This window comes from Lacerta agilis, chromosome 16 (genome assembly GCF_009819535.1).
Source record: "Lacerta agilis isolate rLacAgi1 chromosome 16, rLacAgi1.pri, whole genome shotgun sequence".
Lineage (NCBI taxonomy): Eukaryota > Metazoa > Chordata > Lepidosauria > Squamata > Lacertidae > Lacerta > Lacerta agilis.
The window spans coordinates 31,447,171-31,475,136 of record NC_046327.1 but is presented as its reverse complement, the minus strand read 5'-3'; the positions used below and the strand labels follow the sequence as shown (position 1 = coordinate 31,475,136).

At 46.2% G+C, this 27,966-nt stretch overlaps 1 protein-coding gene across 1 annotated transcript; it reads right to left on the bottom strand.

Annotated features, from left to right (window-relative positions):
* LOC117060741 (TLC domain-containing protein 4-like) lies at window positions 1–27,794 on the bottom strand. The gene is made up of 7 exons (XM_033173256.1): window positions 27,585–27,794; window positions 17,275–17,445; window positions 16,651–16,740; window positions 8,681–8,739; window positions 5,417–5,511; window positions 2,866–2,939; window positions 1–1,676 (listed from the first exon to the last, which is right to left on the bottom strand). Exons 2-7 carry the CDS (start codon window positions 17,427–17,429, stop codon window positions 1,385–1,387), a joined length of 765 nt encoding a protein of 254 aa, XP_033029147.1. The 5' UTR covers window positions 17,430–17,445; window positions 27,585–27,794; the 3' UTR covers window positions 1–1,384.
* Window positions 27,795–27,966: the final 172 nt, after the last annotated feature.

The window sequence follows — 27,966 nt, the reverse complement described above, 5'->3', positions numbered from 1 at the left end:
ATCTTAATTTCACTATGAGTGACCACAGAGGAATGGGACACATCTATTTCCCATGTTCAGCAGCAATGTGACGCTCACAACACAAGATCTCCACAGCTGGGGCCTTGCTGTCACAGTTTGCCATGCACACAATGCGGGGGTTTTTTGGGGGGGGGGGGAGGGGGGTCATGAGCCTGATCCAGCAAGCTCTTCTTATGTTCACATGTGACACATGACATTACCAGTGAGTGCTCATGACTTTTAGGAAGCCATAATCCAAACTGCTGCACTCAATATTACGACTGACGTGCAACAGAATATTGCAGTATTGTGCTGGAATTGATGCAATTTTCCCCTTAAGAGGGATGCTGCCTCAAGGAGAGATGCCTGGGTTCAGAACGGAAGCCAACACCTGTCGGGGTAGTTCTTGTGGAAGGTAACTGGGTCCGCCCCGCCTGCCCCCAACAAGCTCACAGTTTGCTTTGATCTAGTTCTGCTCAGGCCTTTTTGTGTCAACCTCTTTGCTTTCGAGCTCTCAGAACAAAAGCGAGCACAGCCAAGAGTGTCATGGTTATGCCCAAGTGAAGAGTTATGAAGCCTTGTTTTGCTGAGGACAGCGTTCTGAGGAGCCTGGTATGAAGGAATGTCAAGTTCCACCCAAACCTGGTACAGTGGAAACACCTTTTTCCAAACACTGTCTTCCAGTATTTACTGCTGCCATCCAAGCACTGAAAATCCTCCATTTTCAGTGCCTCGCTTGACAGTTTCCTCCTCTATGCATTCAGCCTATTTCATTCTCCCAACATACTTCTATAAAAGAACCAGGAGCCATTGGGCAAAGTGGCAGAACGGTTTCCATTCATCCCTTCTCTCTTCCTCCAAAGTATCCCTCCAACAGAACCAGGCCCCTCTACCCTGGAGGCAATGGTGCATATTTTTCCTTGACATATAGCTGAAACAGGGCAATGAGCTGTTTAGACGCACTGTCACAGTCTAAGCCCGAAGCCACAAAAACCAGGCAACTGCTGGTCCAGCTATATCTCTCCACACCCACCCATGTGAGCCAAAGGATATTCCTGGGCTTCACACACACACAGAGAGAGAGTTTAAACTATACATTTAAAAACATGTTAGATGCCCAGAGAGTCCATCCCCAAATCTGAGATGGATGTTGTTCTCCAGTTGCTCATTCTGTTCAGGGTGGCCAAGATGACGGAAGAAAAAACAAACAAATGCTCCAGATGTGTGGATCCAGGGTTGTCTGCCTGGGCCAAGGGGATGGTCAGAAGCAGTTCCTATGGCTACTGGCTTCTAAGAGTATTAGAAAGGGGAGTATCCAGCGTGGTCCAGAAGTACTTAAGAGTCTCTGTGTTCCTGACCAAGTACTGCCCCGTTCTCAACATCCTCATGTTGCCTTGCGAGACATGGACCGGCAGACGGCTCGGTAGAAGCCCCGGGTGATGCGATACATCCAGACCATATTGAGTACTTCCAAGGCTAGGCTGGGCCCGATCCAGGCCAGCTGTACACCCAGGCCCAGGCGCTCATACTCAGGAGTCCCATACCAGGAGTAGACTTGCATGTAATAGCTGGGGATGACGGCAATCCGCACCACAAAGAAGACCACCATCATGGCCAGGCCGTTGGCCAAGACGACCCAGGAAGAGCGTGGCCAGCCAACTGCATCCAGGAACCACCTGAGGTAAAGCAAAAGTATTGTGTCAAGTGTGTGTGTGTGTGTGTGTGTGTGTGTGTGTGTGTGTGTATAACACCCGGGGGGGGGGGCTGCCCTGGAAGATGCCACCCCTTCCTTCCACCTCTTAGAATAAAGCAAAACCACCGACCTCTAGTGAGGTATGGGGAACCAAGCATTCAGCAGCATTAAATCAGCCATGGTTCTCCCAGATAGAACGATGTAGCAGTTTCTTGAGAAGTGAGCTTTGAATGGGGTCAGTGCTATGAATTCAAGGGGTTGCCCTCTGCATCCCTTGTTAAGCTTCACTGGTTGGTGGAACACAGGGCCACCCATGGTAATTCCTCTAGGATTAAGGGATCGGGGTGAGCTGAGCTTCCTTAGTGGTGGCCATGCAAAGGACTTAAGATGTTGACTGGAATAATAATAATAATAATAATAATAATAATAATAATAATAATAATAATAATTTATTCCCCGGCCGCTGGGCAGCTCCCAACAGAATATTAAAACCACAATAAAACTTCAAGCATTAAAAACTTCCCTGAACAGGGTTGCCTTCAGATGTCTTCTAAAAGTCAGGTAGTTGTTTATTTCCTTGACATCTGATGGGAAGGCGTTCCACAGGGAGGGTGCCACTACAGTGGTGCCTCGCTAGACGAAAAACTCGCTAGACGAACGGCATTCGCTAGCGGAAGGCTGCCCCTCAGGACGAAAAAGTCAATGGGGCTGCCTCGCAAGACGGAAAAAAAAAAATTTCGGCGCGAAAACCTCCGCGCTGCATTGTTGCTTCGCTAGACGAAAAATTCGCTCTACGAAGACACTCATAGAACGAATTATTTTCATCTAGCGGGGCACCACTGTACCGAGAAGGCCCTCTGCCTGGTTCCCTGTAACCTCATTTCTCGCAGGGAGGGAACCGCCAGAAGTCCCTCGGAGCTGGACCTCAGTGTCCGGGCTGAACGATGGGGGTGGATACGCTCCTTCAGGTATGCTGGGCCGAGGCCGTTTAGGAAGTGAGGGGCTTTACTGTGTCTCTTTGTGAGGAGCCTGGAGAACAGCTGCTTTCCACAAGCCTGTTCCTTTTGCTATGAAAGGATATGCAGACCCACATTATCGAATGGATGTCACAGGTTTGTGAAGGAGCCCCTGAAACCATAAAAACCCCTGACTTACACCACCAGAAAACTCACCGCAGGTTCACGAAGGGCGTGGAGAGTTCCGAGAGGAGACGGAAATTGGCAAAGTAGGGCAGCACCCCACGGCTCTATGGGGACAGAAAGAGAAACCCTGAGATGCTGGCCTCACTGTTCCCCAAGACAGTGCCAAAGGCCTCGCTTTTTCCAGTGCCAAAAGATTCAGGCAGCTCTCAGGTACCAAGCAGAGAGCCCAACCTCCCTTTCTCTCAACAGCAAGGAAGCCAAGCAGAGAAAGTGTTAGAGAGCAGCAGAGTAGAATACCAGTACAGCCAGACTCCTTGGTGCCAGCCACGCCTTGGTCGCTGGGCTTTTCCATCCTGAATGATGCAAAACAATTTCAATGTCCGTCCATCCATCCATCCATCCAACAGGACCCTGCCAAACCTGTGCAATAGAAGCTGGTCTGCAATACCTGCTCCTTTGTTTTGTGTTCCAAATACGTGAACTGTAGCAGTTCAGCAACACGACTAGCATGCAATACGTGAGCAACTTTACTGGGCTGGGTTGCAAATCCATCCAAGCAGGTCCCTTACAAATGCCTAATTGCATGTCAGAAGACAGGCACAATCTCATGGGTCCTTTTCCTGCTCAATCCCCCTTGAAACGAATTGAGAATTTCAGGGACGTCTGTTTCAGGAGGATTATTGCTCTAGCTGACTCCATTTGCTATGAAGGAGCAGGCTGGGCTGTGCACAGGAGAATGACCACAGGGAATTCAAGAGTTAATGCTTTCAGGAAAGAGAAAGAGCCAGAAAGGGCAAGGTAACCAGCAGTGGGGGCAGGAGACCTCAGATGTGGGCTGAAATTATATTAATCTGGGGTAAATGGCGTTGGGGCCTGACCACCCTCTAAACCCATTTACTAGTAACACAAACTCTGCTACTGATTGTGAAAAAACCTCCATTTCATTTACCAGGACTAGCTTCCAAGTATGAGAAGATTGCAGCATAGCCTCATCCATGAGAGATGGTGGGCTCTTCTTCCCACTGAATTCACAGGAGTTGCTTCCATGTAAGTGTGCAAAGGATTGCTGTTACGTTAACCTCAAGGCTCAATGTGATGTCAACGTTTTCTTATCATTTTGAATCCAACATGCGATTGTTGTGTTTTAACAGTTTTAATTTTATGCTTTATAATTGTTTGTTCTACTGCATATTTTAAGCAAGCATGATTCAACATTATTGTGCATTTTAATAATGGACTGATTTTATAGTTGCAAAGTGCTCAGAAGCCATTTTGGCATATAAGCAGCATGTAAATAAATCTAGAAGGCAGCCTATGTTATAATGGCCATTTTGCAGATGAGGTAAGGAGTCGTGAGGAAACACTACTTCCTCCAAGGTTGCTAAATTAATCAATGGCTGAGCAGGACAAGCACAACTTAGAAGCACAAATGGATTCCTTCACCTCCTCATTCGAGATATGATAGGCGACCAGTGTCTACACTTTCCGGAAACAGTTGGCGATATTTCTCTTCTGGTTTTATCAGCTGAATTAATGGGTCTTCCCCACGAGTGTTAAGGCTTTTAGTCTTGTTTTAAATGTGCTTGTTGTTTTTGAGTTTTTCATTATCTCATGTGTAAATCGCCTTAAGACTGTGGTTAGGAAGCTGATTAATAAATTAACTGTGGTGATGGCGGTTATTTCTGGCGAGGGGAAAATAATTCCACCATTTCACAAAGAGCTCAGTGATGGAATAAAAAGTTAAACCCAGATTAAAAAAAAAAAAAACCTTTTACATTCCCCTCTCCTCTTTAATGTGACATACCAATGCTACTTCTCATTATGCTTCCAAAATGTCTGTCCCTCTCCCTTCCTAGCACATCTTGTTCTCTCAACCAAGGATGAATAACTTGTAGCCCTCCAGATGTTGATGGACTCCGGTTGTCCTTAGTCCCACCCAGCTTGACTGAAGGTCAGGAATTATGGGAGTTGTAGTTCAACCATGCCTGGAGGGCCACAGGTTCGCCATTCCTGTTCTAGACTGTGAACCCACAGGCAGGGACTGTCTTCATTTCCATACAACACCTTTTTAGGCTGCAATCCTGAACACACAAATTAGCAGGTCAATCCCATTTAACTTAACGGGACTTATTTCTAAGTAATCATGCTTATGGTTGTTCCCCATGGCATGTGCTCTCTGTCTCTCTCTCTCTTAAAAAAAAAAAAAACCATTTTAAAAGTTCCTGGAGCATGGGAATGAAAAGTAAATCAGGAGTTCTCAGACATATGGAAGTTCTATTTCTCAGCCAACTGATCATTGGAAGCGGAGAGGGGAAAATTTCAGTCTGTGCTATGCTAATTCTCTTCATTTTCCCTGGTCCAGATTTCAGACCATGTCCTTTTTTGCCCTGATGACAGCCGGTTTCTGTGGACTGGGATGAAGCGAGGCAGCAATGAAAGCTGTAGAAGAGCAGAGTGAAGCAAAGGGATTGAAGAAGAATGGGGTTTTTTTCTTCTTTTTGAAAGAGAAACAAGAATGAAGAATAAGAGGAAACCTCTCCCCCTCCCTCCTCCCCAATAGCTAAAGGACTCTGGAACTAACCAACACGTATCCATAAGCGTATAGCGCTGCCAAGTGGTGGCAAACGAAAAGGGAATCTCCCAATGTCCTCCAGTACCGCACTAGCAGCAACAGATCTAGAATTCAGAACACAACACAACATACGCACAAGGACGGTTTACTGGGAGATGAGCAGGCAGGAAACAAGGTTTAAGCATGGCTAGTTAACAGAGCAAGGCCGACATGTTTCCACCCCTGACCCCGTGATTCTTCTTTTAACAGCCAACCTGCAGGCAGAGATTTAAAAGGTGAAGATTTAAATGGGGTAGGAAAAAAAGGTTTAAAAGGTCAAGGACTCCTGGACGGTTAAGTCCAGTCAAAGGTGACTATGGGGTTGTGGCGCTCATCTCGCTTTCAGGCTGAAGGAGCCGGTGTTTGTCCACAGACAGCTTTCCAGGTCATGTGCCCAGCATACAATGGCTGAAAATGTAGTGAAAGATTTACTGGAACACTCTTCTAAAACGCCAATGTTCCTTCAACTAAGCCATATGATAAATGGAGCCATGTATAGAACATATTACTGAATACATAATATAAGATAAAATGTTCACGCAACTGAACCATTCAGCAGTAGGTTGGGTATTCTTCAAAGATGTACATCTTTGAAGAATTCTACCATCATTTCACCATCAACTATTTGTGAACTTTTTGGTGGCATTAAGATTTTGTTGCCATACCCAACCTACTGCTGAATGGTTCAGTTGCGTGAACATTTTATCTTATATTATGTATTCAGTAAAATGTTCTATACATGGCTCCATTTATCATGTGGCTTAGTTGAAGGAACATTGGCGTTTTAGAAGAGTGTTCCAGTAAACCTTTCACTACATTTTCAGCCATTGTGTGGTGGTTTGTTGTTTATGGTCATATTATCGCCACAGTGATACTTTATGTTGTTCATGTGGCCAGCATGACTAAACCGCTTCTGGTGCAACGGGACACCGTGACGGAAGCCAGAGCGCACGGAAACGCCATTGAGCTTCCCACCGCAGCAGTACCTATTTATCTGCTTGCACTGGCGTGCTTTTGAACTGCTAAGTTGGCAGGAGCTGGGACAGAGCAACGGGAGCTCATCCCGTCGTGGGGATTCGAACCCACCGGCTAGTAGCTTTATGTCCATCTGCCAGCAGTGGCACAGGAGAGTGTTGGCAGTCTGGGCCCCAATGTCAACTACTCAGAAGCATTCAACAATACAACCATTAAAAAAAATTGCACACACAAAAACCATTACACTATCTTTACATTGAGACATTTACCTCCCCCCCTCCCCCCCTCACACATTTCCTACCGCTGACGAAATCTAGAAACCTTATATCAGGGGTGGCCAACCCCCAAGTGACTGCGAGATACTCACAGAGTTAAAAACTGGCAGTCAAAGTTGTTGAGCTTTTCTTTAGGAACAAAAGCCCTGTTTTTTAGGTTTCAGGTGAAAGAGTTGTTGAGCTCTTTTTTAGGAAGCAGGAAAGCCCTGTTTTTTTGGGGAGGAGGAAGAAAATCTTGACCTGTTGGGGGGAGCCAGTGATCTACCAGTGATCTACCACAGATGTCCAGTGATCTACTGGTAGATCACGATCTACCTGTTGGACGTGCCTGCCTTATATAGTCCCCATCACATCATAATAATCCTTTGAAATACAGAGGGTGTTTCAGCCTTCTTCCAGAACTGAGCGTGGATCCCAGTATTTGGGATGAGCTTTCCTCATCCCGAATAACTCCAAGAACTTTGCATCGTCCCCACTATATGCTCCTCTGCCCTAGGGGCCTGCTTCACCCTGGATCACAGTTTTCCAGCAGCTATGCCTTTTCTCTAATGACCTTGACAAAAACCGGAATGTGAATTTCTGCAAATTAAGCCTCTCAGAATGCCATAAACAACATATTGGTTGGTTTTTTGTTTTTGTTTTAATTGGCTAACAAACCCCTTCCCACTGCATCCACTTATTATTATTATTATTATTATTATTATTATTATTATTATTATTATACCAAATGTGGATAATTTTGGTTACTTATAAAAATTATAAATAATTTTATTATTTATACCCCGCCCATCTGGCTGGGTTTCCCCAGCCACTCTGGACAGCTTCTAGCAGAATATAAAAACATATTGAAACCTCAAAATGTCAAAAACCTTCCCGCTAAAATGTTTTAAAATGTCATTGGGTTAAATACATACTTTATCTCAATATACACATTTCTAAATAGATGTTATCCTAAAAGACACATTTTTAATATGCCGTGGCATGTTTCTAGGTAAGGACTGAATTGCAAAACTCAGAGAAGTGCAAAATCAGAAAGATTGTTGCATTCTGATCTGGACTGGGAAGTGTGGATTGGGTCTGCAATGGAATTCAGAGGAACTCTGCGCTACATGATAATTTTTGTGTGTTATTGGATTGACATAACTTGTGATTTCCATAGTTTTGTCTGAAGGCACACGAGGCCATCATTCACTTCCTGGATGAGAGATCACTTGGGAACTGCATGTTTGCCACCTTGGGAAGAAGGATATGGATGCAAGTAGGTAAATAAAAACTTTACCAATGGGTAACTGAGAAGAGTGAGAGTGAATTGATGGAGGCTGCAAGAGACTCCCTGGCAGAAGAAGTGGGGCTTCAAATTCACTTCTCACAGAAATAAATTGCTGGATGAAATTCACCAACCGGCAGCAAAAAAGAAAATGCTCTGCTGTACATCGCAAGTGATTGTGTACTTTTTTTTTAATTATTTAGACACTTTTTATTTCACTTTTGCACCTAAAAGCTGCTCAAAATCACTTACAGTGAAGCTACAGATAATCACAATAAATAAAAACAATAGATAAACAGTACAACAACAAAATAAGAAACATAAAACAAGCAAACGGCAGCAGATAACACACACCAGTGTTTTTTTTTCCTACACAGCCTCAGCTGCAAAGCTTTTCTTCTTTCTGGGCAGTCCAAACTTCCCTTTCACTATGAGATGGGAAGTGGGGAAGCACAATCTCCTGTGTTTTGTTTTAGGGTGATTCTTTGGGGCGCAATCCACTGGGAATGCCTCAGTATAGAAGCACCTTTCCTGTTCACTTTAATGGGTCTTGGGTCAGGGCGAGATATCCCCAGTGGCATCTGATGGCAGCAGGCCAAGGAATAGAAAGGGAAACTGTGGCTGTGGTGAGGGGAATGGCAAGCTTCCCCATAAAACTTCTCCTCCCAGCCTTGGCCTTTCTAGCCTGCCCAATGAAATGGGGGACATGATACTTACCATACAGCAAGTATCCACACGTGACAGCTATGTTCAGCTTGACGAGCCACGGGTCTCCCCTGCAAAGAATGAAAGAGTGGAAGAATGATTAGAGGTGAGGGATCTGCTTCTGGGAGACGGATCTACCCTACTTCAATAGGTGCCAGTTTCTTTCTTTCATGGTGTTAGATGGAAAAGACCTCCCTCCTGACTCTGTAAGAGAGGTTGGGCAAAATTTGACTGTCTGCTACAATGCACTGTGGGTGTATCCAGATCAGCAGTCTTTCATACCGTCTGCTTGCAGAAAACACACACGAGGCCTTTGCTTTGCTCCATCACCATGAAACATCTTCAGGTCTTTCTTTCTTTCTTGCCATGCTTTTGTATTTTACATGTTTGGTTTAGACTAGTGATTACAAACAACTAGCTGGGATTGGTAAACTATGACCCTATATACCAGGGGTTGCCAACTTGTGCCTGAAAAGGCTTTCACTGGTGCCCCAGACTCTTGAGCTTTCATTTTTTTAAGAAGAATGTCTCTAGTCCTACCCCCCACCCCCGTGAAGAAAGTTATGAGGCAAAATGTGCAGGCACCTTCTTAGAAATTTCATTCGAATAAGAATGAATGTTGAGTCGCTACCTTCAATATTTTTCCTGGTACTGAGGAATGCTCCCTGTTCCATAAACAGCATCAGCATCTCTCTCTCTCTCTCTCTCTCTCTCTCTCTCTCTCTCTGTGTGTGTGTGTGTGTGTGTGTGTAAAACCAATATTGTGCGAACTCCACAATCAAGACCAGCAGGACATAGGTGACTTCCCATGGAAAGTGTAAGGTTGTTAGGGGTGACTTTATCTTTAACACTGAGGTCCTCCTCTGAGGGTCTTCTGCTGGTTCCTTCCCTGTGAGAAGCAAAGTTACAGGGAACCAGGAAAAGGGCCTTCTCGGTGGTGATGCCCGCCCTGTGCAACGCCCTCCCACCAGATGTCAAGGAAATAAACAACTATCTGACTTTTAGAGAACATCTGAAGGCAGCCCTATTTGGGGAAGCTTTTAAGGCTTGATGTTTTTATTATGTTTTTAGATATGCTGTAAGCCGCCCAGAGTGGCTAGGGAAACCCTAGGGCAGGGTATTAATTAATAAATAACAACAACAATGTGTTATGCTGTGCTCCCCATGGCAGCCATTTTGTATTATGGCAAATCCTCTCCCCACAGAGCTCTCTCAAAATCTGAAATGCACTCACTGTTCCAAAAATGTTGGTGACTAGTGCTCTATATAGTGTCGAGCTACAGCATTTCCCCTCATCCCTCACCATCTGCCATGCTGGTAAGGACTGATGGGACTTGCAGTCCATCACCTTCTGGAGGGGCATAGGATCCCCCTCTCTAGATGAGAAAGGCGTTTGCCTTTCTAGGGAATACATATAAGAGCAGGAGTGGAAAAGGGGTTAAGTGGCTGACCCTAGGCTGTCCAATAAACAGAGGGGGGAGGAGCTAGGGGCAGCTGAAGGAGTCAGTTAGAGTTAGAGAGCGGAGAGTTAAGGTAGTTGATGAAGAGCTGTTGATCGAGGGAGTTGGTTGGTGGGTGGTGGTTGATTGTGAGGGTTGGTGGTGAGGTATAGTGGTGAGCGTAGGCAGGGTTGTAACCATTATCTTAAGTTGTTGAAGTTTTTAAATAAACACTTATTATTTTGTTTAAAATTGCACCCTGACTGTGAAAGTTATTACCAGGGAGGGGATCCTGGTTGGTGGCAGCGAAGCGCGTGGTGGCACAGGGATCAATAGTCCGTCAAACGACCGGGGACCCTGTGTGATCGCCACAAAACTGGCGGCAGCGGCGGGATAAGATCAATACGCCGGCAGGAGACATCAATAAGCCCGTGGAGGGATATTGAAATCGTTGTGCCTGTTCACCACAAAATTGGCAGAAGCAGCTGGGGTTAAACAATACACCTGGAAGGGGAAGGGTAAATCTGTGAAGTGATAACCTAGCCCGGGGGGTGTAGTTGTGGTTACCCAAGGACGCTGCAAGGCTAAGATAACAAAAGGAGAAAAGAGAGCTCACAAATCTGTTCTGGCAGGGGGTTTTGACTTGGGGTCTGAGGAAGTAAGCTTAACGGGTAGAGAGAAGACCCATAGCAGAACTTTGAGACCCGAGTCTGGAGAAACCTAGCCAGGGGGAACAGTGCTGAGAGGAGATTTCTCTTATTTTGTTAATTTAACTGTCAATCCTCAATCACACAATATGCCACCTAAAAAGACAAAGAACCCTGTGAGGGAACCAGCTCAAGATAGCTCTGAAGGGGAGGAAAATGGGAATCCTCTGAGGGAAGAGCAGAGCTTAGAAGATGTCACTAATATTTTACCTGAGGCGAGAGAGCCACAAGTTTCTATAGAATTAGAAAAGTGGAAACTAGAACAACAATATAAATTTGAATTAGAAAAAGTTAAGGCTGAACAAGAATTAGAAAAAGAGAGAATTCGAGCTGAGAGGGAAAGTGAGAGCGAAAGAATGCAATTTCAGTTGGAAATGAAGAAACTAGAATTAGCAGCAATGGAGAACCAAAACAATAGTAATAACGCCAGTAGTCAAACAACAGGGAAGGTAGATTTAAAGCGATTCCCTGAGTTCAAGGAGAAAGATAGCCCAGAGGCTTTTCTGATATCATTTGAGAGAGCCTGTAAAGATTTCCAAGTGAAGGATGAGGAGAAAATGGTGATCTTAAGGGCTAGAATTAGTGGGGTACTGGCAGAAATATACGCCCAAATGACAGAAGAACAGTCAACAGATTTTGAGATGTTTAAACAATTAATTTATACGAGGTTTGGAATTACCTCAGAACAACTAAGAAAAAAATTCAGGAGTGTGACAAAGTTGAGAGAAGAAACGTATGCTCAGTTGGGGGCAAAAATTACAAATTACCTCAAAAAATGGTTAGAGCAGGAGGGTGCGGATTCAATTCAAAAAATCAGAGAGGTTATTGCGTTGGAGCAATTTTATGCCACCATAACTGGGGAGCTGAAATATCTTGTAAAGGAAAGAAGTCCTAAAACCATTCAGGAGGCAGCAACCATAGCTGACCAAATTAATGAAATTAGGGACCATGGATTTGATAGTCCAAAATTTGGCGGGAAATTGTGGGGGAACCCCAGAAACCAATTTCAATATGCTAAAGGAAGCTCTTCTCCGGCAATGAAAAAGGGAAACATACCACAGTCAAAAAGCCCAAGTGACGTGGGCCAAACTAACACCCATACCTCTGAGGTAAAAGAAAATAAATCTAATTATACTGGGGGAAGAGATATGAGGTGCTGGTCGTGCAACAAACTGGGCCACAGAAGCTTTGAATGTAAGACTGGTGAACAAGTTAAATCTGGGAGCACAAACACTCAAAAACACTCTTATTGTATCCACTCAGTAGGGCAGGGTGAGGCTAAGCAGGTTGCCACGGAAACCGAAGCTCTAGCTAGGCCTGAGACAGAGGAGATTCCTGAGGCCTCAGTAATACACTGTTACTTGATTAAACAGAATGATTTGCTCTTGAGAAATTCTGGAGAAAATATTTGGATTGAAAAGAAACAATATCTAGGGTTAAAAGATACCGGATCCCAAATCACGATTGTTCATCCTGAGGTAATCAGTCCCGATAAAGTAATTCCAGGAAAAACTATAGAAATAAAAGGAATCGCCAAAGAGCCAGTTAGACTCCAAATGGCTGAGGTAAACATTAAGTTACATGACTGGAGTGGAAAGTGGCAAGTGGCCATTTCAGAGGAAATCCCCACTGCGGTGCTTATCGGTTGGGATCTCCTGGAGCATGTACAGAGTGCGTTTGTTATTACCCGCTCCAAGGGGGGCCAACTGTCAACTGATACTGAGGGAAGCGAAACAGTTGCCAATGAGGGCAGGACTCAGAGTCCTCAAGTTGAAACTTTGAGTGAGCCAGGCTTCCTAATACCTTTTAAAACTACTCAAAAGACTAATTTCTCTCAGGAACAAAAGAATGACATAGGACTAAACAGCTGTTTTGAGGCAGCAAAATCTACTGTTCCATTAACCCCTGATTGCCCAGAGAGGTTCTGCCTAGAGGAGGGGCTGTTATATCGTGAAGCCCTTAGCACACCTTATAAAGGGGGAGGAGGAAACTGCAGGCAACTAGTGGTTCCTCACATGTACCGAGAAACTATCATGAAGCAAGCCCATAATAGTATTTTTGGGGCACATATGGGGATAACTCGGACCAAACGAAGAGTGGCACAAAATTTCTATTGGCCAGGCATGGGGAAGCAAATTAGAATGTATTGCCAAGCCTGTGAGATTTGCCAAAGGCAGGGATCAGGTCAGGACAAAACCAAGGCAAAACTGTGTCCTTTACCTGTAATCTCCACACCATTCCAGAGGTTAGGACCCTTGCCTAGAGCGACCAAAAAGGGGAATGAAATGCAACTAGCCTGGGAGGAACCATCCCAAATCGTGTCCAAAATAAATAATGCAAACTACCTTATCCAGCAGGGGGATGAGGGGCGCAAGGTAGTTCACGTAAACATGATTAAGCCTTACCAGAAAACTGAAAGCTGGGCTCTCTGTGCTATCCGAGAGGACCCAGAAGAAGCAGAAATACCATGCTGGGAGGGGAGAGGGGAGCAAGAATGTAATATACAAGAAGTTAAGCTAGCCCCTACCTTAACCCATTCACAGCAGGAGGAAATAAGAAACATCCCACAAAAATTTAAAACGATTTTCAGTAATACTCCAAGACTAGCAAAAGGGGTAGTCCAACACATTGACACCGGGATTGCAAAGTCTTGTGATTTCATATTTGTTATGCCGTATGATGAACAGAGTCAGATGTGGTCGCAATGCAAAGCCAGAGCCAATGCTCCATATAACCACATCATAATGGAATATGAAAAATACATTCACATGGGCATTAATCCAAAGAAGATTGTGATGGGTGTTCCATGGTATGGCTATGATTATACCTGTCTAGATTCAATTAAGGCCCATGTTTGTTCAATTGCAAACGTTCCTTTCCGAGGGGCTCCATGCAGTGACATGGCAGGACGTCAGCGCCCATATAAAGTAAACATTGATCTAGTAAACAGTTTTATTTCCGGGATCCTGTGGGATGAGGAACAGAAAGCCCCATATTTAGAATGCAAGGTCTTTATATTTGACATTGGGGGGCAGGCCTGGAAAGTTTATGACTGGTCACATATTACCACAGTGGTGATTTTTGGAAAATATGACCCAGAGCTTATGGGTTACGTCCCTTCAAGAGGAGTCAGAGTTGTTTTAAAAAGTGACCTATCTGTGAGATCAGTTAGAACAGCTATTCAAAGTTATGATAAGACATTCATCAGTTGGAAATATAGAAAGGAAAACATACTGAAAGTTATAGTTGCCAGGGTGTCCCATCAACTTTCTATGAAAGTGAAAGTGTTTCCTACACTAGAGATTGTGTGGTGGGAAGTTGGGTACCCTGCTGCTCATACAATACAAATAAATGCCCAAGATGAACGTGGTTACACAGCATTAACGTGGCCACCACGTCAAAGACATAAAAAAGTCGTCTTCAAATTGTTTGAAGTGGGAACTGATAATTCAATACAGATCAAAGATGGACTGACAGCAAGGGAGATTGCTAACAGCAATAGGCAATCAGAGCTTTTTAATCTACTTTCATTAAGTAAACCCATGTGTCCAAAAAGCTTCAGCAAGCTGACTAAAAAAGCAGCTTTCCACAAACTTCTGAAAGCAGTTCCCAATGAATTAAAAAGCCAGACAACTAGTTCTAATGCAGTTTTTGAGGACTTGGATACGTTTGCACAAGGCATCGAGCTTCAACACTTAACAGAGATCCTGAAGGAGAGAGAGGGTGATCCAAGAGAGCTTTTGACCCTGAGAAACAAAGACTCTACACAGATTGGAATCCACAATCGTTACAGACGCATCGACTGCAGGGATCGAAGTGGGACTGTGTCGTATGGAGAAGGAAGACAACTCGCATCCCATCACGTGTGGCAGAGAAAAGACTGGTGCCCAGAGAAAGACACTTCTTGTGGCGGTTAAGGACAATAAGGAGCGTGAAAGGATCCTGGACATCATTGCAGATGCCTTATCACGAAGACCCGAAGACAAAGATTAAAATGGACAGTTACACATTTTCTTGAAGTTAACTAAAGGTTTAATATTGCATGATCTATTGTATATAATGTGGGAAAAAACAATTATTCAGCCAGCATAAGAGGAGGAGTTAAGGTTAGTAAACTTAGAAAAATGTTTGTTTGAATTAAGGTGTCACGCAGTTTGATCAGGAGTATAACTCTGTCCAGTTATCCCTCCTGAATCAAACTTATTTAAGGGGGGAGGTATGTGGCGTTTGCCTTTCTAGGGAATACATATAAGAGCAGGAGTGGAAAAGGGGTTAAGTGGCTGACCCTAGGCTGTCCAATAAACAGAGGGGGGAGGAGCTAGGGGCAGCTGAAGGAGTCAGTTAGAGTTAGAGAGCGGAGAGTTAAGGTAGTTGATGAAGAGCTGTTGATCGAGGGAGTTGGTTGGTGGGTGGTGGTTGATTGTGAGGGTTGGTGGTGAGGTATAGTGGTGAGCGTAGGCAGGGTTGTAACCATTATCTTAAGTTGTTGAAGTTTTTAAATAAACACTTATTATTTTGTTTAAAATTGCACCCTGACTGTGAAAGTTATTACCAGGGAGGGGATCCTGGTTGGTGGCAGCGAAGCGCGTGGTGGCACAGGGATCAATAGTCCGTCAAACGACCGGGGACCCTGTGTGATCGCCACAGTAAGCCGCCCAGAGTGGCTAGGGAAACCCTAGGGCAGGGTATTAATTAATAAATAACAACAACAATGTGTTATGCTGTGCTCCCCATGGCAGCCATTTTGTATTATGGCAAATCCTCTCCCCACAGAGCTCTCTCAAAATCTGAAATGCACTCACTGTTCCAAAAATGTTGGTGACTAGTGCTCTATATAGTGTCGAGCTACAGCATTTCCCCTCATCCCTCACCATCTGCCATGCTGGTAAGGACTGATGGGACTTGCAGTCCATCACCTTCTGGAGGGGCATAGGATCCCCCTCTCTAGATGAAAAGGAGGCTGTGTCTCCAGCAGTCTCTCTCCCCCTCCCCCATTCATTGTTGTTGAAACTGTGTAAAACACACCCATGGGTCTTTAAGATTTCCCCTCACATATTACAACTGGATTGGTGTAAACTAGACAATAGGAGCTAGTTGCTTCTGTGGGAGAAAGAACAAAAAAGAGAGAAGTTGTAACAAGGTAGGAGCAAAACCTGGTCTTTCCCCAAGCACTGACAACCCTGATGCCCGTGACTGTGGTCTCACAACCCTCAGGTTGAGGGCTGGTCTGGATACAGCCTTATATTACCACAAAGACGTACACGGCTAATATCCCACATGTAGCTGGTGAATGTAAGACTGAATGTAAGCTGACAGTGGGCTGCTGCGTGCTCCAAGACGGTGAAGTCGACTAGTCAGGGTCACATATGTGTTGGTGGGAAAGGAACAGAAATGCCGGGGTGCTGAGCTTTAGGGATTCACTTAGCCAGCCCCACTCAGGAGCAATGTGAGGCTAACTGAAAGAAAGGCATGGATATGTGCATTGCAAGCAGAGTGGGAGGGAGGGGGATATGGCTTGGGCAGCAACATAAACACCTCTTTAGGCCCAGTGCCAGCCCTGGCCCAGAATCTGTGCCCGCCCCCTCCCGCAATCCTAAATCTCAAGGAACACAAGGGGCTATTCTTCCCCGACACAAAACAAGCCTTCATGCCTTCCTAGCACAATGTGTCCCACCAAGCTCACATGCACCAGTTCTTCCTCCTTCTCCTTCTCTCTCTCTCTCTCTCTCTCTCTCTCTCTGGGGAGGGCAGACTGACAAATCTACACATGCAAGCCTGGACAGCAAAGTGGTCAGAGGAAGCGTGCGAGCGAGCCAGGAGGGCCTTTCCCTCTTACCAGATAGGGTTGGCATTTACAGCATCGTCAAACCAAAGGATGCAGAGGCAGAAGAGCCCGACTATCACAGCATGGAGGGTGGAGACACATCTAGGGAGGAGGATAGGACAGGGTTACCCCATGACTGCAGTGCTCGTGTCATATCCCCTCCCCCCCGGCATGTGCACTCATGTACACATTCACATCTCTTTCCTGCAAAGCAAGCGATGCTCCAAGGCTTCTCACATGCTAAGGGGGCGGGTGGGTTCAGGGCCGTCTTACCCATAGGGCTCTAGGGGCGCAGGGCACCCGGGTGCTGGGCTCTCAGGGGCGCCTGGCTGAGAGTCCGGGGCCCGAGAGTCTGGGGAACAGCGTACCCGTCGGTCGGAGTGCCACAGCGGGCTCTTCTGCTGTGGGCGAGTTCGGGGGCGACCGAGCCAGTGAGATGCTGAGGTGGCCGGCCGGCTCCGCCCTCCTGCGTGCCTGGGACTGGGCAACCTGGAGGGGGGGTGGATCTTTGCACCCCGGCGCCACATAGGCTTAAGACAGCCCTGCTGGGGGTTCTTCCGCTGAACTGGCTGAGAGTGTGAGAGAGAGCTGCAAGACTCTCTGCATCCCCTCCCCGCACCACTTAAGATACTATACCTGGAATTCCATTCGTTCTGCTTGACTGATGGAAGGGTGGAATATCTGGAACTCAGCGAAAATGATAACTGTGGGCTGACAGCGGAGAAGAAGAATTGGAAGGCCACAAAGCTGCCAGCCACTATACAGTAGCCCATGCGGGTAGAGTCCTCCATTGGTTCTCAGCAACACCTGCAAGAAGATGAACGTGTATGGTGTGTATGTGTGTGTGGAGAGTTTGGGGGGCTACAAATTCACTAGAATCATACTTCGGAGGAAATAATATCTGCACTTGACACTAACTTTGACCATGATCTTGACACTGAATAAAAGCTTATTAAGTAGTTACAGAATCAATACAAGTACTTTATTACGGTCGACGACCAGCACACACACACACACACACACACACACACACACAAAAAGACACATACAGAATCAATAATAAATGCAATTTAAAATTGATCTGAGATTTGATCTAAAAGGGGTTGGCCGTATTAAAATTAAAGTACCATATATACTTGAGTATAAGCCTAGTTTTTCAGCACACTTTTTGTGCTTTAAAAGCTGCCCTCGGCTTATACTCAAGTCAACCATTCCTTAAGAAGTGTACAAGAACGGCGGTTCTTTACTCTCCCCAGGCAGCTTGTTCCATTCCTGAACTGCTCACATAAATGCAAACTTTAGACCCCAGAAGGCAGAAAGCCTATCAGTTAAGGAAGTATTAAAACCTCACAGGTGCTCACTTTCCCTGGCTCCTGCTTAAACAGGACAGGATCCCAGCCTTCTCTGTATAACACAAGGGAACATTGCACTGTGAGTTAAACCACAGAGTCCTAGGGCTTGCTGATCAGAAGAATGGCGGTTCGAAACCCTGCGATGGGGTGAGCTCCACAGCAGCAAAGGAGGAAGAGGAAGGAGCAGCCCAAAGGGCTGCTTTGGGCTGCTCGTTCCTCCTCTACCACAGTGGCAAAGGTGAACCGGCTTATACTTGAGTCAATAAGCTTTCCCACATTTTTGTAGGGAAATTAGGTGCCTCGGCTTATATTTGGGTCGACTTATACTCGAGTATATACGGTACATTAAAGTTAATAATTATTGCTTTAAAAGAATAAATTTAGAAATTAATTAAAAGAATCAGCAATTCAGATTATTATAATACTTAAATCGAAAGAAGGATCAGGAGCCACCTAATTGTGCGGACCGAAGCTTAATAGCGACAGCACAGAACTTTGCCACCGCAGCTGTGACCTTAGGGTTGGCATCTGAGAGGAGCCAATGAGTATAGAGTTCTTCGGGACATCCAGGAGACTCACATAATAGCGGAGAGATAAGTTCATTCCACAAAGCCCTATAAAAGCAGCAACGGAGAAGCATGTGGTCTGTAGTCTCTACTTCTCCGGAGTCGCATGGACAGAGTCTTCTTGGCCTTTTGGCTAAGATCAAGTGTAATCATAGAATTGTAAAGAAAAGGTAAAGGACCCCTGGATGTTTAAGCTCAGTCATAGGCAGCTATGGTGTGCGGCACTCATCTCACTTTTCAGGCTGAGGTATCAGGCGTTTGTCCACAGACAGCTTTCTGGGTCACGTGGCCAGCATGACTAAACCGCTTCTGGCACAAGGAGACACTGTGACAGAAGCCAGAGCGCACGGAAACACCGTTTACCTTCCCGCCACAGAATTAGAAGGGACCCTAAGGATCATCTAGTCAAACCCCCTGCAATGCAGGAATATGCAGCTGTCCCATAAGGGGATCAAACCTGAAACCTTAGCATTATCAGGACCACACCAAATGAGCTATCCAGGATTAACTGACCCATCCAGGAGTCTGCCGAGGCCCAGTAAATTGACAAGTGGTTTGCCAAAAAAGAAAGGAAGGAAAAAGGTTTGAGAACTGCTACACTAGGGGCAGGTAGCAGGAGAAGTATTTTTGGTCTCAAAGCCGCATAGCAAAAGGCACTGAACTGCTGCCTGGGTTAACCAATAAGCTGAAACTGACACGGGGACAAAATAGAAGAAGACGCCTTCACCCCAGTATGGCTCCCCTTTATCACACACACAGCCCAACAAGGCAATGACAAAAACCCACCAACAGCATACAAATCAATAAGGCTAACCTGATCCAAAACACCCACCCACCCCACTCACACATGAAAACAAAGACCACCACAGCCAACCACAAATGAACAACCAAAACCTCTCTCACCACCAAAGGAACACAAGCAAACAGCAGAGAACCTGCACAAGCAACGCTGACATCAAACCCTGCATACTGTATATTCTGGCGTATAAGACTACTTTTTAATCCAGGAAAATCTTCTTAAAAGACGGGGGTCGTCTTATACGCCGGGTGGAGAATCTGCGGTCGAGTATATCTCAAACTCTATATTTTAACTGGAAAAGTTGGGGGTCGTCTTATACGCCCAGTTGTCTTATACGCCGGAAAATACGGTATATTAAGTAAAATAGAAACATCGTCACCCCACCCCACCTCCACCTACCTTTTCCCCCCCCGTCCACCTCTTCCCCCCTTTTTTCTTCCCAATGTCTCAACAAATGAAACTGATTTGTAAAAATGTAACATGGGAAAAATATATACGAGAGAGACATTGCACATTGTTTCGCAAATCAAGAAAATATTTAATAAAAATACATTAAAAAATAACAAAAAAACTGCTGCCTGGGTTGAGAGCAGTAAAGGGTCGATTACACACAGCCCAGTCTCTCCAGTTTACTCTGCCATAGGCAATATTGCAAATGACTCATAGTCTCAAGCTTAATGATGCAGCCACAGATATGGAGCCGGTCCTAGTCCGTCCCATGGATCTGCAATTTTTGCGAATTGCAAGGCAGGAACATTTGGTTATATGCTTTGCTATGGCACATATATTCCCACTGTAAGAACAGGTTGGGAGTGCCCACTACTGGGCTGACAATTCACTGCATGGACCAAGTGGCGATGGTGGGGAACAAGTTAAGTCTCTGATATATGGGGCAAAGTTAGGCTTGGCCAGTGCGTCATAACACCATAAGGATCAAGCGGCTGCATATGGTGTAAAATGCACGATATAAAATATAGGAAGCACAAGTAGCACAACTATGTGGCAGCTTAGGAGGGATCGGGTGTGTTATCTAAAGGAATTGCAAGAAGTATGCCAAAGGGATAAGCTTCACTCCATCTCCCACAGGGGTTTATGTACCCGGGACAATCTAAGCAGCAAGTGACAGGCGAAACTTTCAGAGGTGGGAAGATGTCCTGAAGACCCCCCACGTAGAGAATATAGGTAAGATAGCTGGTGACCTCCAATTGGACGAGGGGTTCAAAACGCTGGCAGAAAGAAGTAAAAGGGGAATCAGGCAAGACAAGAGGGGTCCGTAAAACTAATGAGATTAAGAAGACCAGGCAAGAAAAGAGCCTCTAAAACAGGCACCCCCAAACTCAGCCCTCCAGATGTTTTGGGACTACAACTCCCACCATCCCTAGCTAACAGGACCAGTGGTCAGGAAAGCTGGGAACAGTATTCACAAAACATCTGGAGGGCTGAGTTTGGGCGTGCCTACTCTAAAATGTAAAGGAGGAAGATCCGGGGCAAAATGGTTGGAGAAAAGGAAAACAGGATATTTCTTAATATCCAAAATGCAGAGTTTGGGTGGGAAGACCTAAAAATGGAGAAGAACAGTAATTTTGGTTAGCAAGAATCAGCCACGTTAAAATGCATAGAAAACAAACCTGTTGCGTCGAGAGCAGCTGGCAAGGGTCAGGAGACTTTCTCAGCTGCGCAAGAACAGGAGCAGATGAAGTGAAATATACTGTGGAAGTGAGCTTGGGCTTAGGATAAGTGAGGTGAAGGGAGCTAAGAGAGGGAGGAGCGAAGGAGTGAAGGGGAGAGGGGGCTGAAAAACTGAAGGAAGAGGCAAAGGAAAGGAAGGAGAGATGAAGGAGGGGATAAGAGGCAAAAGGTTCCAGAACTGACTGAATAAGAGAGACGAGAAGGCTGATGGAGAGGTGGAAGAAAGTTGCCTCCAGGCTGCTACTATTTAGCAGAAAAGAGTCAAATGCATACTGGAAATTTAGGTTTGCATAATTAAAGTGGCTTAAAGCAAATCCAAAAAACAACAAAAAAACACACAGGCTTCATGCAGTTAGGAAATTGATGGCAAAATGCACTAAAAAGTGTATGTTCATGACTGACGGATGGGAAGACCTTTGTGCAAACAGATTTGGGTGAATGCTCGATAAAGAACTGACATTATACAACACCCGTGTAAGTAAATCGGGTTGAATGCTCAATAAAAAGATTGTCTGGAGCAGCCCTTCTTTTCACAAGATCAAGAGTGTCACAATGCAGAGAGAATTTGGCCAAAGGTAGCTGCTGAAAGAAGTTGTGTGGAAAGAGAATCTGGGGGTACCAGGCTGGGTGGTCAACACGAATGTAGAAACTCCCAAGGAGGAAGAGAGACAGGAGTATTATCCGAGACAAAAAGGTGATTCTCTCAGAACGAGAGAGAAATGAGGAGACAGGACTAAGGGGTCAGCAGACAATAGCTTCAAGAGGATGGGAGCAAATAAAGAATTTTCACAGAAGGAAAATAATATGTTAACATATATGTGTGTGTGTAGGAAGGAGACTAGGGCAGGCATCCCCAAACCCGGCCCTCCAGCTGTTTTGGGACTACAATTCACATCATCCCTGACCACTGGTCCTGTTAGCTAGGGATGATGGGAGTTGTAGTCCCAAAACAGCTGGAGGGCCAAGTTTGGGGGTGCCTGGACTAGGGCAATTGGGAGTCCAACTACCAAGTTGGGGGGGGTGGGTAGGAGAGCTGAAAATAATGCAAATATATTTCTCATTCAGCAACCAATGTGCCCCTTTGGTAGGACATGAAACCAAAGGGGTGCATTGGTTGGCAGGCATGATTTTTTTTCAGCTCTCCTACCCCAAATATAGAGCTCTGTGTGTTGGAAGGAAAAGTTGATGATGATGAAAGTTTAGCCAGCTAGAGGCAGAGAAGCAGCCTGATGGCTACTAAGTGCCCTCCAGTAGCTGAACGCATTAACTTGTTTTACCATCTCTGGCCAGGCTGTTAAATCAAGCTTGCTAGGCAGAGAGAGAAATCCTATCAAATAAGAGCAACTTTTTAGAGAGCATGCTGCCCCATACCAACTTGTCTGTCTCAGAACTCACATTCGTTCCAAAGGAATCTAGAGCACATGATCAGTCCATGCACAGCACACGCCAGGTATCTGCAATCGCACCGCTATTCCTTATCAACCAAAAATGTGGCATGGAATACACCCAATATTCCCCTGCAGCTCCACACAGCAGAATTAAATTGGTAGTGTGGTAGTCATGTTGTCCTTCCAAAAAGCATGCCCATCAAATAAGGGCAAGAGTGTTCCTCTCAATGGATTGGCCCAGGTCTCCCTCTCTCCTATCTGGCTCCTACATTTGGCAGTTCTCTATAGCTTGGTGTCAGACCATTAGCTTGCCTAGTCCAGTCCACTACTTTTCTCTCCAAGGTACTGGGGTCTTCCCCAACTCTGCTGTTGGAGCTCCTTTAAGTGGAGATGTACAAGGTGCTATGGCACGTATATAATGCAGAGGCGCACCCCAAATCATATGGAAGCTAAAGCCTATAGGAAGAATGCTTCATGTGAATGAAATATGAGTGTCAGAGTGCGCAGTCCTGAGCTAGATGACTAAGGCAGCTCCCTATGCTCATATGGCAAGTGTATTTGAGAACAGCAAAACACTTGCCAGGTGTTCAAAAACACATGCTCATGTTGGAAACCAGAGGAACATGAAACTGCCTTGAAACCAACGTTTGTGTTGTTGCAGCATGAGGAAAAGGGCACCTGCTCTTGATTCACAGACTTCCAATGGGTGCAGGATTTCTAAACACGCCCCCCAACGTCCACGTATGCAGAGGTCACACAACTGCACCTGGTCTCTGCAAACTTCTCAAGGGCATCTTGCACAGAGATCTGGATGCAGAGCAGAAATGTGTTTGGCTGGCTTTATTTCTATGTTTGCTGGTCTGGACTGAATTGTTTGATCAAGGTGCATCCTGTTCAAAGCCCAGATTCCAGGAAGGAGTTGTAAAGGCCTGCCACAGGACAGGGCAGCTGGAGATTAAGGCTGCAACCTTATGCACATTTAAACAGTGACTACTCACAAGTCCCATTGGTTTCACTGACGTTTATTCCCATACTAGAGGATTGCACCCTTAAAGGTAAAAGGCAAAGGGACCCCTGACCATTAGGTCCAGTCGTGTTCGACTCTGGAGCTGCGGTGCTCATCTCACATTACTGGTCGAAGGAGCCGGCATACAGCTTCTGGGTCATGTGGCCGGCATGACTAAGCTGCTTCTGGCGAACCAGAGCAGTGCACGGAAACGCCATTTACCTTCCCGCCGGAGTGGTACCTATTTATCTACTTGCACTTTTGACCCTTACTTGTTAGCAACTCTCATTTAATTCAGTGGGGCTGACATCTGAATAAACGGACCCATGATTAGCTTGTACAGCTACTTTACGACAAATCCGTGAGTGTGGTCACAAGAAAAAACAACCTTGAACTGGTTCCAAAACAGTACAACAAGGTGTGCTGTTGACTACCCAACACATGTCTGTTCAACCTTTCTCTGACTGCCCCCTCATTGAAAAAAAAGTCAAGCAAGACCAACAGCTTCTCTAGGAAATCTGTTCTGAACTGAACCCAAACCAACCTCCTTGTGATTCATGGCCATTGCTGCTGTTCACATAAGGAATGGCTGTTCCCCTCTCTTCTTTCTGAAATCCTTTAAAATATTTCTGAAAAAAACAGCCTAATCTTGCCCTCTTAATCTTCTTTCCTCCAGGCTAAACATCCAGAGTGCCTTTGGTCCTTCTTCCACAGCAGGGCTGGCATCAAGGGTTGGAACTGCTGGACTCCTTCAGAGGCTCATGCCTGGACCAAGGCTTCACTGCCATTCCCAAGGTATTCCATCCTGCTGCTGTTGCTCCTTCTTGCTGCCCGTTCCCCTGCCCTCATTGAGTGAATAGGCAGTGATGGATAAATGGATGGATGGACAGACAGACAGACAGTAGTAGTAGCAACAGCAGCAACCTCCACTCAGCTTGCCTTCTTCCTCTGGCTTGCTGCGCTGAATTGACACGAAGAGGACAAATGAATGGGTACTGGCAGCAACTACCAGGTGGCTCCACTGAGGAACATCTTGCTCAAGGGCCCCTCAAAACCTGAAGCCGCTACTCTTCCATAGGATTTGTCTTCTGACTCAATTATTCTCAAAATGCTCTCTTGCAAGACGTGCATCTTCCACCTGTGGTTCTCTGAACTGAAGACCCCTCCCAGTCAGTTTGTGGGTCACACCAGAAGTGGCACTGGAGTTCCAAGGTTAGAATGCTCAAAGTTTTTAAAAAATAAAATAAAAAAGCAGTTGGGGAGTGCTAATCCAGAGTAGGGACCACAGGGGAAAGGGGTGCAACCTTATGAACATGTCATTCGACCCAACTGGACAGACGTACAGGCACACAAGTGAACTGCTCTGCAGCAAAGAGCACACAGTGTGCAAAAGGTTCTTGCTTTAATCCCTGGCATCTGAGGTGATGGCATAGCTTCATACAAGGCAGTTTCTTAACTAATTTGCCAGCATCCTGCTTCGAGTTGTGTTGCTAGCACTGAATTTTGCAACAGATTCGTTCTGCTTCCCAAATAATTGCAATGAGGCTCATACAAGTTGACCACCACCACCACCTACGCATCTCCCAAAAGGTTTTGCAGTTTTCTCTCTTTACCCGACACCCTCTGTGTGCAAAACACGTCTTCTACCACTAAGCCATGGGTATCTATACCCCTGAATTTGAGCGGAGGAAATTGGTGTAGTGCTATGGCAATCATTCCATCAATAGAAGCTTTTTCAGCTTGCCGTACGAAATTATCCTCTCTCTTAGCTCTGTGTGCTGTTTTTTTTTGGGGGGGGGGGTCTCCCGACACACACACCCCAAGCCAATTTAGAGGAGCACAGGGGGAGAAGAGGAGAGAAAGCCCCACTGTGCCAGCAGAATTTCTTGCATGAGCTTCCACTAGTTAACAGTGTTTCTCAAATTTGGTTCTCCAGCTGTTGTTGAACTACAACTCCCATCACGCCTAGCCAGCAGGACCAGTGGTCAGGGATGACAGGAGTTGTAGTCCAACAACCATTTAAGCAAGTGTGACACTAGTCAAGCCCAAGGGATATGACAGGGCCATTCTTATGCATATTACACCACATATGCAGGTCCCTATGTCCTGGGGTGGTTTTGCTGTGATCAATTGAGATGCGGAGCCATGCAGTTCCAAGAGACAAGCGGGATTGTGAGCATGCCTCTATGCCATATCCAAGCCCGCATGCCTTCCAGCTGCTGTTCAGGTGTGCCATAAACCCCTGCATTAAGATTTTTCACAGGTGAGGGCCTGCTTTGCATACCACCTTCCCATGAAATAAAATCTAGTTTTAACTGAAGTACTGGTCCAACTACTTAATGGTGTAAACTGCTGCTGGTTTTTTTTTTTTAATCTGTTTTATCTGAATTGCTCAGCTCAGCCATGCACTGTTTCTAGGTTGCTGTGTTTTTTTTTTAATGGTTTGCTAATTGCTTTCAGTTATATTTTATGGTTTTAAATGTTTATCTAAGCCACTATGGGAGAGCTTTGCCATCAAAGGCGGCAGTATATAGATATTGCAACAGAAATAAATAAATAAAAGCAAAGCACACCTGTTTTGGCTATGGCACTTCAACTGAGGAATTCTCTCCTTCAGTACCACAGCACATGCCAAGCTCTCGGCTCTCTAGTCAAAGAAACGCAGGAAGTAGGGTTGGGGGGAAACTGATGTGCAAGGTTTCAGAGAGCTGCCGCCAATCGAGGTAGAATTCTTAGCATTGTAGACAACGGCCTGACTCAGCAGAAGGTAATTTTTTACCATCACAGTACCTATCACCTAATAACCTTTGGAATTTCTTCCAGTCTTACAGGTCTCAGATGAAAGTTTTAACCTGTGCGATTTGCCTTCGTATGTACACTTCAACAGGTCGGCTTAAACTTGTTCAATCGTCGACATACAGTCCATTTCTGTGCATGCCCCAGCCCAGAAGTAAATCCCACTGAATTAAAAGGCTCTTACTCCCAGGAAATTGTGTCTAGGACCACAGCTTAAAGCAGGCATGTCCAAAGTCCGTTTCGGGGGCCTAAGCTCAAGAAAGGTCAACAACTTTGGCCCTTTGGTCGGCCCCCACAGCCCTTCACTTCATCAAATCTGGCCCTCTTTGAAACAAGTTTGGACACCGCTGGTTAAAGCTAAATATGTAGGTTTAAAACCTACACATGCTGCTGGCTGTTACAAAGCAAGTTATCTTATTTACATTTCCAAAGGATTCCACATATACTGTATAGGGGAAAGCATGTTCCACCATACAACTGCAGCAGTAAAGTTATATTTTTTCCTAGAAAATATACTCCCTGTGCCTCTACTATATAGGACTTTACTTGCTGGAATTGCTCTGTTAATGATGCTCTGAAACACACATGCAGGCAAAACATACTCGGGGCTTCTCCCGCCCTCTTTGAGGCTGCGGATCCCTTTGCCACGAGACGCGTCTCCCTCTTGCCACGTATTTGCCACATAGATAGTAATTCGCCCCCAAGGTCCCAGTTCACTAGAAAGGTCGAGGCGCAAATTCTCCGGCTTCTATTCATTCAAACGGGATGGGGAGGTTAGGAGATATTATCGCGGAACCAGAGAAACATGCCCCCGGGCCGGTGACAGATCGTTAACTGGACCCCCTAAGAGGAGTGTGCTGGATCAAGCCAATGGCGCCCACCTAATCCAGCATCCTGTTCTCACAGTGGCCAACCAGATGCCCATTTTGGGAAACCAGCGAACAAGATCCGAACACGAGAGACCCTTCCCGCGGTTTCCAGCAACTGGTATTCAGAAGCACAGCTGCCCCTGTGCCTCCAGCTGTGGAGGAGGCGGAGCACACAGGCCCCCCGCCAAACCAGCCACCGTGGCCACCGGTAGCCCTCGACAGCCTTCTCCTCCACGGAAATGCACAGCATGTCGCTGCAGCGCTTTGGCTTCCTTGCGCAATAGCGAGAGAACAAAATGTCCTTCGCTTTAGGGGAAAGGGGACTCTGCTTCAGCCTGGATTCCCCGCTAAACGCTGCCCATTCGAAGCGGGACCTTGGCGACGCCTCATCCCCAAAGCAGGACGGTTGGCGACGGACGGAGCCTCTCCAAAAGCCGCCTCTTCTCCTGCCCTGCCGGGGTGAACAGCTCGCGGGACCCACCTGACACCCAGCCGAGCCCCTCCAGCTCCCGCTTGCCCGACGTCCGAGCTTCAGTCCGGCCGCTTGCAGCTCCCCGCCTGCCGGGATCTCGCGCCTCAGCCTCCGGCGCCGCCGCCGCCACGCGCAAAGGCGCACGCACCTCCCTCCGGCCGCGCCTGCTGCTTTGCGCAGGGACACCGAGACGCCCGCGACGCGGCGGGGGCCCCAGGCAGGCGACACTCCCCCCCCCCGCGGTTCCTCCTCCTCCTCCTCCAGCCGGACCACAGGAGGCCGGCGCCGCCCCCCGCCCCCGGCCTCCTCCAATCGGTGGCCTCCGTGCCGCCCTCGCTCCCGCCCAGATCCGCCCCGCAGACGCCGCGAAGGGGCGTGGGAAGCGGGCAGA

What these genes read in the sequence shown, in the direction of transcription:
- LOC117060741 (XM_033173256.1), bottom strand. Translation starts at nt 17,429, where the DNA reads ATGGAGGACTCTACCCGCATGGGCTACTGTATAGTGGCTGGCAGCTTT. An exon ending in CAGAACGAATGGAATTCCAG is followed by an intron (nt 16,741 to 17,274) that starts GTATAGTATCTT and finishes CCTCCTCCCTAG; the next exon opens with ATGTGTCTCCACCCTCCATG. An exon ending in ACGCCCTTCGTGAACCTGCG is followed by an intron (nt 1,677 to 2,865) that starts GTGAGTTTTCTG and finishes GCTTTACCTCAG; the next exon opens with GTGGTTCCTGGATGCAGTTG.